This window comes from Propithecus coquereli, unplaced genomic scaffold (assembly GCF_000956105.1).
Source record: "Propithecus coquereli isolate 6110/MARCELLA unplaced genomic scaffold, Pcoq_1.0 Scaffold68, whole genome shotgun sequence".
Taxonomy (NCBI): domain Eukaryota; kingdom Metazoa; phylum Chordata; class Mammalia; order Primates; family Indriidae; genus Propithecus; species Propithecus coquereli.
In genome coordinates this window covers 8,812,293-8,826,412 of record NW_012152840.1, presented here as the reverse complement: position 1 = coordinate 8,826,412, position 14,120 = coordinate 8,812,293, and the positions used below count along the sequence as shown (strand labels likewise).

Below are 14,120 nucleotides of genomic sequence, written 5' to 3'. Positions count from 1 at the left end.
GAGAAAACACAGCTAATAGTACTCCAAAGGGGCAAAACTAGAATCAAAGTATGGATTTTAAAGCCTGGCACAGCAGTTTAAAATTTGAAGAATGCCATCATTATTTTAATAAAATAATTTTCAGTTTTATTTTGTTTTCCCAATTACCCTCCCAGCAGTGGAATAATATGTGTAACTTTTTCTAGCTGCTGGGGAATTTTCTTAGCACTTTGTGGAAACTGTTGGCTTTCAGAAATGGACAGGCTGATTTGAACCAAAAGTTAGGCAAATACAGAATTGCAACAACAATAAAAAGCAACTTAGAAAGAGGATCAAGCCAAGCAGACAAGCAAACTCTATAAAATCAGTTTTCTGGGATTATTCATCAAGTCAGTTCTCTAATTTCAAAAAGCAAAACCAAAGCAAAGCATGTTGACTTACATTGCTTCTTCAGTTCTTTCAGCTGTTGTTTAAACTGTACAAATTTTTCATTATTTTGAAAATCTGCATCAGAATTCTTGTTCTGTAAAGCCAAAAATTTCTTCTCCACTAATGATTTTAAATCTGGTATTTTTTCTGGACGTTCTTCTTTTACCTAAGGAAGACAACAAAATTACCTCAGTTAAATGTTAATAATAAGTTTTGAACCACCATTTTTATCTCGTATAAGTCAAAGAAAAAGATAACAAGGTAGAAAACAATTCCCTGAACAGAGAACCAGAGAGGCTGGGACTTGTTCCAGAACAGACTGCTGGTAAACATTGAAGGGAATAACTCATCCCATCTACTCATCCTACTTTTTAGCTTTCTTAAGGTATTGGCCTTTCAATGATCCTACTAACTTACTGTCTTCCATGAGTACCAGAGAAAATCGCAAACGTGGCAATTTCACCAGAACCTGAGCATCATCACTTTTTCCTTTACCTAGGTCTGTTAGGTCACCTCTCCCACTTGCAACCATGGTTATTCCATCCCTTCATTCTCAATGCTCCTATTTTTCTGGCCCTCTGCTCCAGTAGGTGAGACCGACTCTTACTTAAAAATGAAGTTGAAGCTCTAACCTTGACCTCCCATAATTTTCTGCCACAACAAGGAATTAGTGCCCCCTTGTTTTGTTGAAAGCTAAACTCTCAACCCATGTTCTCCCCGCACATTATAAAATTATTTCCCAGTATTACAAAATGTTCAAACATACAGAAAAGTTGAAGGAATTGTACTGTGAATGCCCATTCATCTACTTCCCATATGCCACAATTATTAACATTTTGCTGTTTGTGCTATCACATTATCTATCCATCGATCCCCCTCTATCCATCCTCAACCTTGTTCTTCAGTTTGTCCTTAATTGCATTCTCTTCATCTCCATTCAAACAAACTTTCCCTCTCTATAGTCTCTTTGCCCCAAAACCTTTACATTGGCTCTTCACTTCCAAATTTTAAAACAAACGACCTCTTATAATCCCTGCTCCCTCCCCTCAGTTATTTTCTGTTAATATTCCACCTCCTTGGGAAAAAGGAGCCACTGTTTCCACTTCCTCACCCTCCAGCTGTAGCCACTACAATCAAGCTGCTGCCCCGCCACTCCACTGCCAATGCTCTGTGTCAGGCCTTCATAATCGGTCCCTTTCACCACCGGCCCTTTCCTGATGCTCCTGCTGCCAAGTAAAACTCACCAAACTCTCCACTGTGCCCAGAAACATCTTTGACAGACTTCTTCCACAGCCTCCGTAATATACAATTGCTCTTACTTTTATATGTCTTTCCCCTAATAAAATGTAAATGCTTTGAAAGATCCCTGATTTATCACTGTACTGCCAGTGCCCAGCACACAGTAGGTAGTATTCAATATATGTGTTGCAAATAAATTAATCTCATTAGCTCCAAATGTACTTACTTATCCACTAAAAGCCACAATTTATCAGCTGTTATTATTAGTAGTAGAATATATAGTACAATTTCTGGGCTGGAAGACAACTTAGAGATCACTTAATCTTGAGCTCCTTCTTCCCCAGTTTCACAAATAAATAAAATGATATAAAAAGAAGTAAAATGACTTATCTTCTACCATCCAATTAATTAGAAGCAATGCTAAGACTACAAGTTAGATTCAGAAAATTATTGGTTTTGGTTCTAGTCAGTCTAGTTCCAGTCATATATTCCTGATGTCTCTGAATCTGAGTATCAACGCATATGAGGTCAAAAGAATATCTGCAACTTATCTGCTTTGATTAACTTTTGTCATGGAGAAAAATTATACAATCTTCTTTTGCTTAATTGCTATGCATTTTGATTAGCTAAATTGAAAATGAGAAATAAGCATGAAACTAAAATGCCTAAAATTTATATTTATAGTACAGAGTGTAAGAACTGACTTTTCTCCTTGTATTGATGATACTCAACCAGTGCTGGATTCACCATTAAAGAGAATCATGAAAAACACAGAGAGGCTTTAATGACAAGTGTTATATGTAATTAAAAATTTGAAATAAGTTACATAAACCTTAAGAACCACTAAAGCTCAATTTGGAAAAGAGAAGAGAGAAAGGCAACTTAATAATTCCTTATGTCTCAAGAATAAGAGCTATTACACATGGTGACTAGCTATCATCTAACCTCTACATGATAGAACAAGTTCAAACAGGTTCAAAATCTTAGCATGAAGAGATCAGAGTAGACCTAGAAAATAAATTGCTGGTTCTTAGAAATGGATTATAGGCTCTCTTTCCGGATTTATAAAATAAAATGAACTCATATCTACCTAAGATGTTAACAATAACATTACAGAAGGCATTCATGTGAGCCTTCTACAGATCTTTGATCAGTCTGAAATTACTGTTTAATGTGGGATGATCAGAAAACATCCCATCTGAGCAGATGATAAGTAAAATTCAAATGTTCTTTTCCAGTAAAGTCTCTAACCAGTCAACATACTCAATTTTCCTAGTTCAACTACAACCACTGCTCAAGAGTTGAACTAAAGATTGGGTAGGGAGTAAGGGAGAAGGATGGAAGGGATAGGCATTTTGAAGTTTGATAACATGACAACCTGAAATATTATTAGGAAAAACAGAATAAACCAAATATAATGATTCAATGTATTTTTTCCCATAGTCAGAGCCTCCAGAAAATTGCTGTAAAGCACAAAATGCACTGCTGTAAGTATCTTGTCTGAAAGTGTGACACTGCAGTTGGCATGGTTATTCACTGCAAAGAGAACTTACTGTATTCTAGCTATAAAAATGAGCATAAAAAAATTCAACTATCTCTTTAAATCAATAAAGTAAATGAGCATGATTTTAAATGGTTTCTTGCTTTGTTTATATTTTTAAGAGAAATGGATAAAAGGGAAGGTAGAAAAATTCTTCAAGTAGCTGATCATGCATGTTATCTAGCATGAAAAAGATAAAGATGGCCCTCTTTTCCTAGGACAAATTTCTAACACCTCAAAGAAATTTAAGATCGGAGGAGAAGATTTATTAGATCATTAGGTCCATCCCTTTCCCAAGAATAAAGTCCTTAGATACAGGACTTAAAACCTGTAAATTAAAAGACACTAGGTATATTACTTTACTAGGGCTACTGTAACAAAGCACCACAGACTTGGTGGCTTAAGTAACAGAAATTTATTTCCTTACAGTTCTAGAAACAAGAAGTCCAAGATCAAGGCATCAGCAGGGTTGGTTCCTTCTGAGGCCTTTCTCCTTGGCTTATACATGGCAGTCTTCCCCTGTGTCATCACATGGTCTTCCCTCTGCGAGGGTCTGTGTCTAAATTTCCTCTTATAAGGGCACCGGTCATATTGGATTAACACTCACTTAATGAACTCATTATTAATTACCTCTTTAAAGACCCTATCTCCAAATATAGTCCCATTCTGAGGTACTGGGGAGTAGGGGTTTAACATACAAATTTTGGAGAAATACGATTCAGCTAACACACTTGGTTAATGAAAATCAGAATTTTCAAAACAGCTATAGGTTATTAATCTTTACACCATTATAATTTTTAAAAATGAGAGCAGCTACCGAGAAGTAAACAGCAGGCATAATGCTTACGTAATGAAAATGTAATACTGCCCTTGGGAGAGAAAAGATCAGGTTTTCTGCACTACCCACTTACCCTTTCAGTATTCAGTGAGTGCCCTCTCTGCCCTAAGCACTGTAGCTAAAAGGAGAGAAGACCAGAAAGGTCAACTGGGGGCAGACGGTGAATGGCTCTGGGAGCCAGTCTATGGAACTGAGACCTGATCTGACAGACAGTAGAGAAAAAGACAGTGTAAGATTGTAAGGAGTAAAGTACTAATACCGTGAGAATTTTTTTTAAAAAAATGATTACTACAGTTAAGGCCTGAGGGATGCATGGCAGACAGGGAGGGAGATGGAAGCTTCTGCCATCTGTTAACTGATGGCAGAGGGGCTGGCAACTTGGTCAGGCTGGGATGCTATTTTTGAAGCAGAATCGCTGAATCGCATTGTGAGAGGAAGACAAGGGATTGATGATGCCTCTGAGGTATTTAATGCGGACAACTAGTCAAATGCCATTTTCTTGAGGAAAGCAGTGGGCATCACTGAATCTGCATGAAACCTAAGTGGAGCTGTCTAGTAAGCAGCTGAAAAGAATTTTAAAACGAAGGCATGGGAAGGAAAAAGGAGAGAGATGCAAAGGAACTTCAACAGAAGTAAAAAAGAAAACCAGGAATGAGGCATGCTACAGAAGAAAGGAAAGAGAAAATTTCCATAAAAGAAGTGCTTGTCCTTTGGAAAAAGGATGCAAGAAAGCTCAAGTAAGAAAAGAGTTAAAAAGGAACCACTGGATTTAATCATGAGGCGCTTCACATGCTGCACTGGAACTACCGATCCGTGAAGCTTCTCTCAGGCAAGGTTTATTTCCCTGGAGCCTGGCACGCTGCCTGTTGCACAGTCGGTGCTCAGATGACATGGATGAACAAGTGAAATACGGGAAGGCCAAATTATACTGTGTTGAGACGAGAAAAGGGAGTAAAAGAGTTCTGTGTGAACGAATGAATGAAGTTTGGTAGCAAAGGAAGAACACAAGATGAGAGGCAGATCATGGGGAAGAGAGAAGTAAAGACACTGGTTTATTGGCATGGAGGATAACAATGGCTTGAAGTGAAGCTGACATGAGGGAGGGGAAAAAACGTGGACCTTGGGATGAGACAAATCTGGTCTGGGTGGTGGATCATTAGCCAATCCTTCTGGGCCTTGGATTTCTCTCATCTCTTAAGAATCAGAAACATCCAATGCTGCGAAGACATGACTAGATCATGCTTGTGTTTAACTATGGCACATAATAGATTATCAAAAAATTTTATTCTTTTCCTTCCAACTTCAGCACAGAGACTTTAATATGTTTATGGACTGAGAAAAAGGAGCCTATAAGGAAACATAAATAAGAAACACTAAAAGCAAACAAGTGACAGATTTCATTTAAGAAGACCATTCAAGTACTAGGGCAAAAACCAGAGAAGACTGTGACCAGCTGAGAAAGCAAGACAACAGTCTTCACCAGGTGTCGTGAACGCCTACAGGGCTAGAGAAGCAAGGATACGTGGAAACCTACAGTAAGTGCAGGACAATAGGAAGTGGTGAGGACTGTGTTGAAGTAGATGGCACAAGTCCCAGGTAAGAGGAAAGCTGCTACTCAGCTTCAGATGACCCCTGCCAGGTGAGAAAGCAAGCCCAGGGTTTTAAAGGGAAGTTAGAAATCCAGACTTTTATGACACATTTTCTAGCTTTTTAAAACAATGTATAGTGTTGCTGTAAGGATAATAAATGAAATGAAGCAACAAAGCATTCGCCTTTCTGACACAGAGAACATTCGACAACCAGCAGCTGTTAGGATTGTTGTTACTATTATTATTGTTATTATCATTATATCTATCTCCAGGGTGGCTAGATATGTCTGCAGCTCAGCAAGACTGACATGAAAACACCCACGAGGAGCAATCAGTGTATGGATTTTAATGGAAACCATGGAAATGAATGGGATCGCCAAGGAGACTGAATAAGTATTAATAGAAACAAAAAAAGGGACCAAGACAGAACGCTGGAGAATACCACGTATAAGGGGCAGCTAGAAGAGTTGAAAAAGAAAAAGTACAAGAGTTAAGAAGGCAATCAAAAGAAAGTATCCAAAAAGTATAGGAAGGAATTTCAAGATCTGTCAAACACTGCAGAGAGCTCAAGCTAAATGAGGATTGAAAAGTGTCCATTAGACATGGTTTACTCACTGGTGACCCTAGCAAGAGCAGAGATATGCACTGAGGCTAACTCCAAATATCCAGATCTTTGTTTATGAATTGTTTCAAAAAGATGGAGCAGTAACAGGAAGAAACACACAAATCCCCAGAAGTTCCACAGACTCTTCGCAAATTGTTCAGTTTTAGCTCAAAATCACTTGTGAATATTTAGCCATATTTAATTAGAACCCGACACCCCAGTGACTACAGCATTTCTCTTATGTCAGCAAGGAGACGGCAATTAATGAGCTGACTATTAACAACCACTTTAGGAGTCTAGTAGCTCTGACCCTCTAAGCAGAGGCTTATTGTTTTAGGAAAAAAGATAACGGTAGAAACAAAAGGCATAACTCAGCCCTCACCGATGCTGAAGCTACATATTACTTTCACCATGCTTTAACATAAATATTAAATATATTTATATAATGATAATATACATACCTCATTTCTTTCAAACAATACTGTATGCATATGTAGTTACTCAAAGTGTGTCATTTTATTGCCACAGGGTAAAGTCAAGGTCTCCTCCTCCTCCAATTATCACTATTGCCTTATAGCCATCATTTCACTGGGAGGAGAGATCACAGGAGCTAAGGATATTAATGAACTGAGTCATTCACACACTTTTTGAATCATGTGAGAATCTAGTATAAAATTAGTCATTACTGTAACCGAACCAAGACTCAGATAGATTTACTCTCTCCAAAACAGCCATTGTTAGATGTTTGGCTCCTAAAATAATATTATATATACCAGTGATTACATTTGGAAATGACATAGCCTTTAGAAGTTTATTACTGGCACATACCAGTGATAAGCAATTTGCCTTGTGTTCTGCTTAGTACACTAAGTATTCCAACTTCTAATTCACAGTCAGCTTGACCTAAGGTTATGAGACCTGCTTTCATACTAGACATACAGAGGGAATTGCCACAACTAGTCCTAGAACATTCATTCAACAAATATTTACTGAGTCCCAATTGGGTGCCGAGCATTATGTGAAGCACTGAGACATTTAGGCAAGTTGGCCTGTGCTTGTGACACACTACCAACCCAACTGGTCATATACAGGGTAAATTTATATACCCTGTCTCCACCTGCCAACACTGTCTCCACCTTTATATAGCAAAAAAGCTTGGTAAAGTTTTTATTAAAAGGAATATTCAAACTGAGAATCACTATGCTTTTACTGGGCATAACCCAATTGCACATACACATGGACACACTCTATTTTCTACAGAGTCTGCTATATTGCCTTTGTCCTCTTTACAAAAAAAAAATCGCACACACTAATGATGACCAGCATGGATTATACTCCTTCATCTTCTGCCAGTTTCTGTTGTCAATTGCACAACCTACCCTGAACTCGGTTGGACCAAATTAGTTGAGTGCGTTTCCTAGTATCATTATTTAGCATGGGTTTGACTTTTGACAAAACACGTAAGAGAGTATACTTCCTTGTTGGGCATTATGACACATCAAGTGGGCTTCATGGTTTGCCAAGTTGTTGCAGTAATACACCAGTTCTGAGCAGCAGCCAAGCAGGCATGGCAATACCTTTCCTTCTTCAAGCCTTTCAGAAACATTTTGAAAACGAGTAAGTTTAAACATATGTGAGTGTTATGGTCTAGTCCTAATGGGCCAGTCCTATTAGAATAGACAGTTGTCCAACAGATGGCAGCTGACTGAGGCAACCTGCCATCTATGTGCATCTGTTACTGAACATTTATGCTGTTTGAAAATTACTCCAATAAATTTCTCATGGCACCGTGCCTGCTATAAGGTTATGACCAACCAGAATCACTTATTAACACAGAATATAGCATTAGGATTTCATATTGGGGGAGAAGAAAACAAACTGACTTTACCTCTCTGGATTTTTTCTTTTTGTTTCATTTTACTTTGTTTTGGCAGAATTCATAGAAACACACATTATTTATTCATCCATTCAATAAATATTTACTAAATATCTACTATACATAGGAACTGTGCTAAGCATTGGAGAGTCAACAGTAAACAAGACTAAGTTGGTCCCTCTTGTTCTAGGGGGGTTTTGGATCTAGTGGGAGAGCAAGTACTCACCAAACAAACAAACAGACTATCACAAACTATGAAAAGTGCTGTGAAGGAAACGATGTCAGATGCTGGGAGAACATACGACAACATAAATATTGAGGACAGCATTTCACAGACACTCTTTTTAACAGACCTCAATCTAAACACAGGGCATACTAAGGGCAAGGTGAGGTGAGGATTATTATTGTTGTTACTACCAAACACTTTGCGCTTGCACAGCACCTTCCGTCTGAGTGGTTCAAAACCTTATATACACAAAAGTATCATTATCCCAATTTCACAGATCTGAGGAACAGGCAGCTCGCAGTAGTTAAGCGTCTTGCCCAAGGTTATAGTGAGTCAGTAACAGCCAGTTTCAACTCATTCAAACACCCTTTCCACTTAAATATTTTGCTTTGCAAGTGCCTCCAAGTAACAACTCTGAATGAACTTGTAGACCCCATTGTAATTTTATGAAAGCATACATGATTGCAGACACACATCCTAATCTTTAGTGGTCCATCTGTCAGTTCTTATATAAAAAGACACTTATGCTGAATTTGAAATTGCCCTTCCTGTCCCCTGTGCCTCTGCCCTCCACTGCATGATTAAATGCCTTTTTCATCACCATGTTATCTCACTCCAGAGTCCACAGTAAAGGAGTGCAACAATAGGCTGATACTAACAAGATCTACTGTTCTTACTATGTACCCCAGCATCCAGAAGATGATCTTACAGAGTGCTGGAATGGTCTATTGAAGATTCAGTTCCACTGCTACCTCATGAGGTTAGGTAAGGTAGTGTCCCACAGGATGCTCAGAACCAGTGAATAATATGGCATTGTTTCTCCCATGGCCCAGGAACCAAGGGACACATGAAGAATTGGTGACATATCTTCTCCTCCCCCTCAACACACCTAATGACCAACTTGCAATTTTTTCGCCATCACTGCAACTCTGGTTCTGCTGGTTTAACAGTCTCAGCACCCAAGCAAAGAATGATTTCACCAAGGGACTCAACAAAGCCTCCACTGATGTGCAAGCTTAAACTGCAACCTAGCAATTCTGAGCTCCTCTTGATACTGAACAGACAGACAAGAAGGGAGGTTGCAGAATTGGTTGGGGTAATGAATCTTGAGTATCGAGGGTAAAGGGGATTGTTGCTACACAGTGAGAAAAGAGAGGTATGTGTCTGGAACTTGGAACACCTCCTGGTTTTGCCACATTCAGCAGTAAAAGACAATGGAATGCAGAAAGAACTCCATACAGGTAGGACCACCAAGGACTCAGATCCCCCAGAAATGAAAACCTAGGTGTTGCAGTCAAATAAAAACCTACAATCAGCTGAGAGTTGGCTCAGAGTAAAAAGAACACAGAATGGATAGTGGAGAAAAGGACTTAAAAATACTAACTTTGGGTTCAGGATCAATAGCAAAAGCTAAGATTGAGGTATCTACTCACAGTTACTCTGTGGTTTGATATAAACATATTTATGTTTTTAACTAATTTCATCTTCTCCTTTTCTCCTAATATTTTATAAAAATAAGTTCATAGTTCACTACATACAGAATACCATAAGGGAATATTAACAAAAGGAATAAGCTCAGCCCAGATATCCTGGATCTGGACACAGTAACTGGTAAGATATTGTAAATTGTATTATTTTCCCTTTTAGGGAGAAGGAGAGCACATTTTCCACTTTTATAAAAGATAGCTGCAACATGTCAGGAGGGAGCATTTTGTTGTTGTTGTCACTGTTTTTGTAAACCTAAGTCTGGAAGAAAAGTGTGCACAGAGGTTGAGTAGCCAAGCTCAGTTGTCTAGAATTTTTTGAACACCTTTCCTAAGTTTGGGGATTTTCTCACCTTAGGAGCGATACTTCACTGGGTAAGAACCAGAAATTTGCCTTCTCAGCCTTCCTGGCAACAAGAATACAGCCATGTTGCCTCACCCTTTGCCTGTGGGACTTTAATTCTTGAGAATGACATGAGGGAGGGGCAGCATAGAAGGTGTCAGCACATACTCTGGAACTAGAAACTAGATAACCTGGGGATTTAACTATTAAATCCCAGTTTTACTTTGAACTAGCTGTGTAATCTTGGACAAGTTACTTAACCTCTCAGAAAATCAGTTTCTTAATCTATAATTCTACTTAACTCAAGGGTTGTCATAAGCATTAAAGGAATTAATGTATGTATAGAATTTAAACTTTTAAAATCTAATACAGTAGCCACTATTCACATGTGGTCATTTAAATCTACATTAATTAAATAAAATAAAAAATTGAGTACCTCGGTCACACTGCCACATTTCAAGTGCTGAATACCTAATCACGGCTAGTGGTTACCATTCTGGACAGTACAGACATAGAACATTTCCATTACTGTAGTAAGTTCCACTGGAAAGCACTGACTTAGAGAATACTTCCTGCCACTGAGGAAGCACTCAAATGATAATTGCTGCTATTATAATTACTGGTATTCTTACGATCACATTATCATCATCATCATCATTATTATTATATCAAGTTTAAGATGTAGACAAATGTAAAATCTGGTGGAGGAGACAGACGAGTAAGAAGTAATTTTTAAAAATTTGATAAGTTTTAGCAGTTTAATAAGAATTTTAACAGCAGTATCAGTAGCAGCAGCTGCCCTCAATTAATTACTTATTATTACAAGGTACCAAGTTAAGCACTTCATATGGATTATTTTATTTAATATCTCCAAAACAAACAACAAAAGAGGTAAGATCTAATACATTCTCTATGACAGATTAGGAAACTGAGGCTAAGGAGTGGCCAAGCTCACTGTTGGAGCTGGGACTCACTGCACTGGCAGGTCTGTTAAATCACTAAGTCCACGACATAACTACTACCCTAGACTTCACCAACTATTTGCTGAGAGCCTACTAGGTGCCACTCATGGCTCTAAATGCTGGGAATACAGCAGTAAACACAAGAGACTAAGTCCCTGCCCTCGTAGGGTATGCATTCTAGTTGAGTAGAGGAATAATAAGAACACACATAATTAGCCACATGTAGTAAGTGCTATAGAGAACAATTAAACAGGATGGGAACAGCTCTTCTATGATGGACAGTCAAGGAAGCCTTCACTGGAAAGATGACATCTGAACCGAGATCTGAAGAAAATAAGGGACTGAGCTCACACAGTTATAGTCAGAGTAAAAAAATGAGGGGCAGGGGTAGCGGTCAGAGATGAGGTCAGAAGTAAGCGCAGAGTGTGAAGTGGGACAAATGATGGAGACTGTTAGCCTTTACTCTGAGAGAGATGGGAAGGTTTTGAGCAGAGTGAGAAGATCTGATTTTCTTTTAGGATCCTTCTAGCTGTTATGATAAGACCAGATTTCAGGGGAGGAGGAGCAGAAGCAGGAGACCAGTCAGTAGGATCTTGCAACCATCTAGGCAAAAGGTGACAAGAGGGCATGGATTAAGATGAGAGTGGTAGAAACAGTGAGAAGTAGTCTATTTCTAAATACATTTTGAAGGTAGAAGTAATAGGGTATATTGATGGACTGGATATGGGCTGTGAAACAATTAAGGGACTAAGGACAACTCTGGTTTTTAGCCTGATTAAATGGAATAGGACAGCTGCCATTTTCTGAGATAGGTAAGTCTAAAGGAACAGCTGGTTTGGGAGAAAAACAATCAAGAGTTTAGTTTTGGAGGGTTAAATGTACAATGCCTATGGGAATGAAATGAAGTGGAAATGAAAAGAAGATAGTTGTATATCTGAGACATGGTTTTGGAGAAGACTGGGTTACAGCTACAAATGCTATGAAAAATGATTAAGTGCCTAATGTTAGGGGAGCACATGAGACTAATCCACTTGGCAACCAGAGATGGGATGATGTCAGGGACGGCTGTTAGAAAGGAGCTAAACTCAGTTTGTGAAGGGGAAGAAAGAGCCGTTTGAAAGTGAAAGAATAGCACACTCCCTTAGCATGTGCTAAGGCCAAAGACGAGAACATTCTGAGAATTAGCACAAAAGAATAGTAAAAAATTAGACTAGAGAGGTAAGCAGAAGTATATACCATGCAAAGAAGTTTGAAGCCAATCCTGAGAGTAATAAGGAATAACTGAAGCAGGTAAAGTTGTGGAAAGGGAAGGCAAAATAATCAAATTTTCACTTTAGATAGATCTTGTGGACTACTAGATAGGAAACACAGCAGAAGAAAGCAACTGCATGTAGCAAATGTGGCTGACGAGATAGAAGATTATGAAAATGGGAATGGAGGTAGGTGAATTAATTTGAGAATCAGTAAAATTGGGAGATGGAATGTGAGATATGAGGTGCTAGGAGGAGTAAGGACAACAACCGGATTTCTGATGTGAGAAACTAAGTGGATGATATTGCCATTTACTAAGTTATAGAATCTCAGGAGAAAATCAAGGGGAAAACTCCACGCTGGGATGTTGAATGTAAGGTGCCTATAGCACATTGAAGTAGAGAACGTCCGATATATCATTGAGTTCATGTGTGTAGTTCTCAGATGAGAAATCTGGAATGGAAACAAAGATGGGGGACTCAGCAGCATAAAGACAGTAACTTTAAGTTCTGAGGACAGATCCTATTTCTCCACAGGAGTGTGTGGTGTGAGAAGAGAGTCAAAGAATGGGGAGGAATACTAAGACTTAACAGGTGAAGAGATGAATGAAGTAGGATCTACCAAAGAGATTATGAAGGAGTGACCAGAAGCTAGGAGAAGAAATAGATGTGTAACAGTCGTGAAGTCAAGGCAACATAACATTCAGGAAGGAGGGAGTAGTTGTCAATAGCAGAGAGGTCAAATAAGAGAACAATGAACAATATCCTCTGGATTTGTTACTAGATGCGTAACTCTGGGGAATTCATGTAACTGTCACCCTTAACTTCCTCATCCACACAAAAATGCTCTATTACCTACATACCTGGTTATGGTAAGAATACATGCAAGTGTGTACAAAGCACCTCATACAGCATGAGACACACTAGGCACTACAAATATGCTCAATGTTTATTATCACATAACTTAGGTATGTCAGACAGGCAGGACAAAGTAACAAAGAAAACAAAGGGTTGAAAGTATGAAACTATATCTACAGTCTGAATGTTTGTACCCCCCCGCCGAAATTCATATGTTGAAATCCAGACTCCCCAGATGATGATATTAAGAGATGGGGCCTCTCGGAGGGGATTAAGGCATGACGTGGAGCCCTCATGAGTGGGGTTAGTGTCCTTATAAAAGAGGCCCTTGGGAGCTTGTTTGTTCCTTTCACCTTGTGAGGACACAGCCTGAAGGTACCATTTGTGAACCAGAAAGTGGGTCCTCACCAGACACTGAACATGCCAGCACTTTGATCTTGGACTTCTCAGACTCCAGAATTGTAAGAAATAAATGTCTGTTGTTTCCGAGGTACCCAGTTTATGCTATTTTGTTATACCAGCCCAAATGGACTAAGATAAATGTCCACAGGGTACAATAGGCACTTTGAAAAAGAACAACCAGAAGAAAAAACTACAGTCTTCTTTTTCTTCTACCCTTTTTCCAGTGTTTCCTTTCTCCCTCTTTCTCTGCAGCTTATAATGAAAAATTCCCAAGAGCTTGTCAAAAAGGCCTATTTAAGCATATCTTTGCATATACATAGAGAATTGGGTTTTGCTGCCATTTGCCACAAGCATCATGAGCTCATAATGTAGACATTATGCTCTTAGGAAGAGGCAGCTTAAACTCATAAGCAGTCCACAAACAAATGCTCAGTAGAAATTAAACCTATTGATTACTGATTTAAAAATTTTTCCAACAGGCTTTGAAATGATAAGCCACGT

At 38.7% G+C, this 14,120-nt stretch overlaps 1 protein-coding gene across 1 annotated transcript in view; it reads right to left on the bottom strand.

Moving 5' to 3' along the window:
- The window catches only part of NSMCE2 (non-SMC element 2, MMS21 homolog (S. cerevisiae)), a 214,206-nt gene that overhangs the window by 141,373 nt on the left and 58,713 nt on the right, over positions 1-14,120 (bottom strand). The window contains exon 4 of the mRNA XM_012660842.1: positions 421-574. Coding sequence (XP_012516296.1) covers positions 421-574 — 154 coding nt within the window. The remainder of the gene's footprint in view (positions 1-420; positions 575-14,120) is intronic.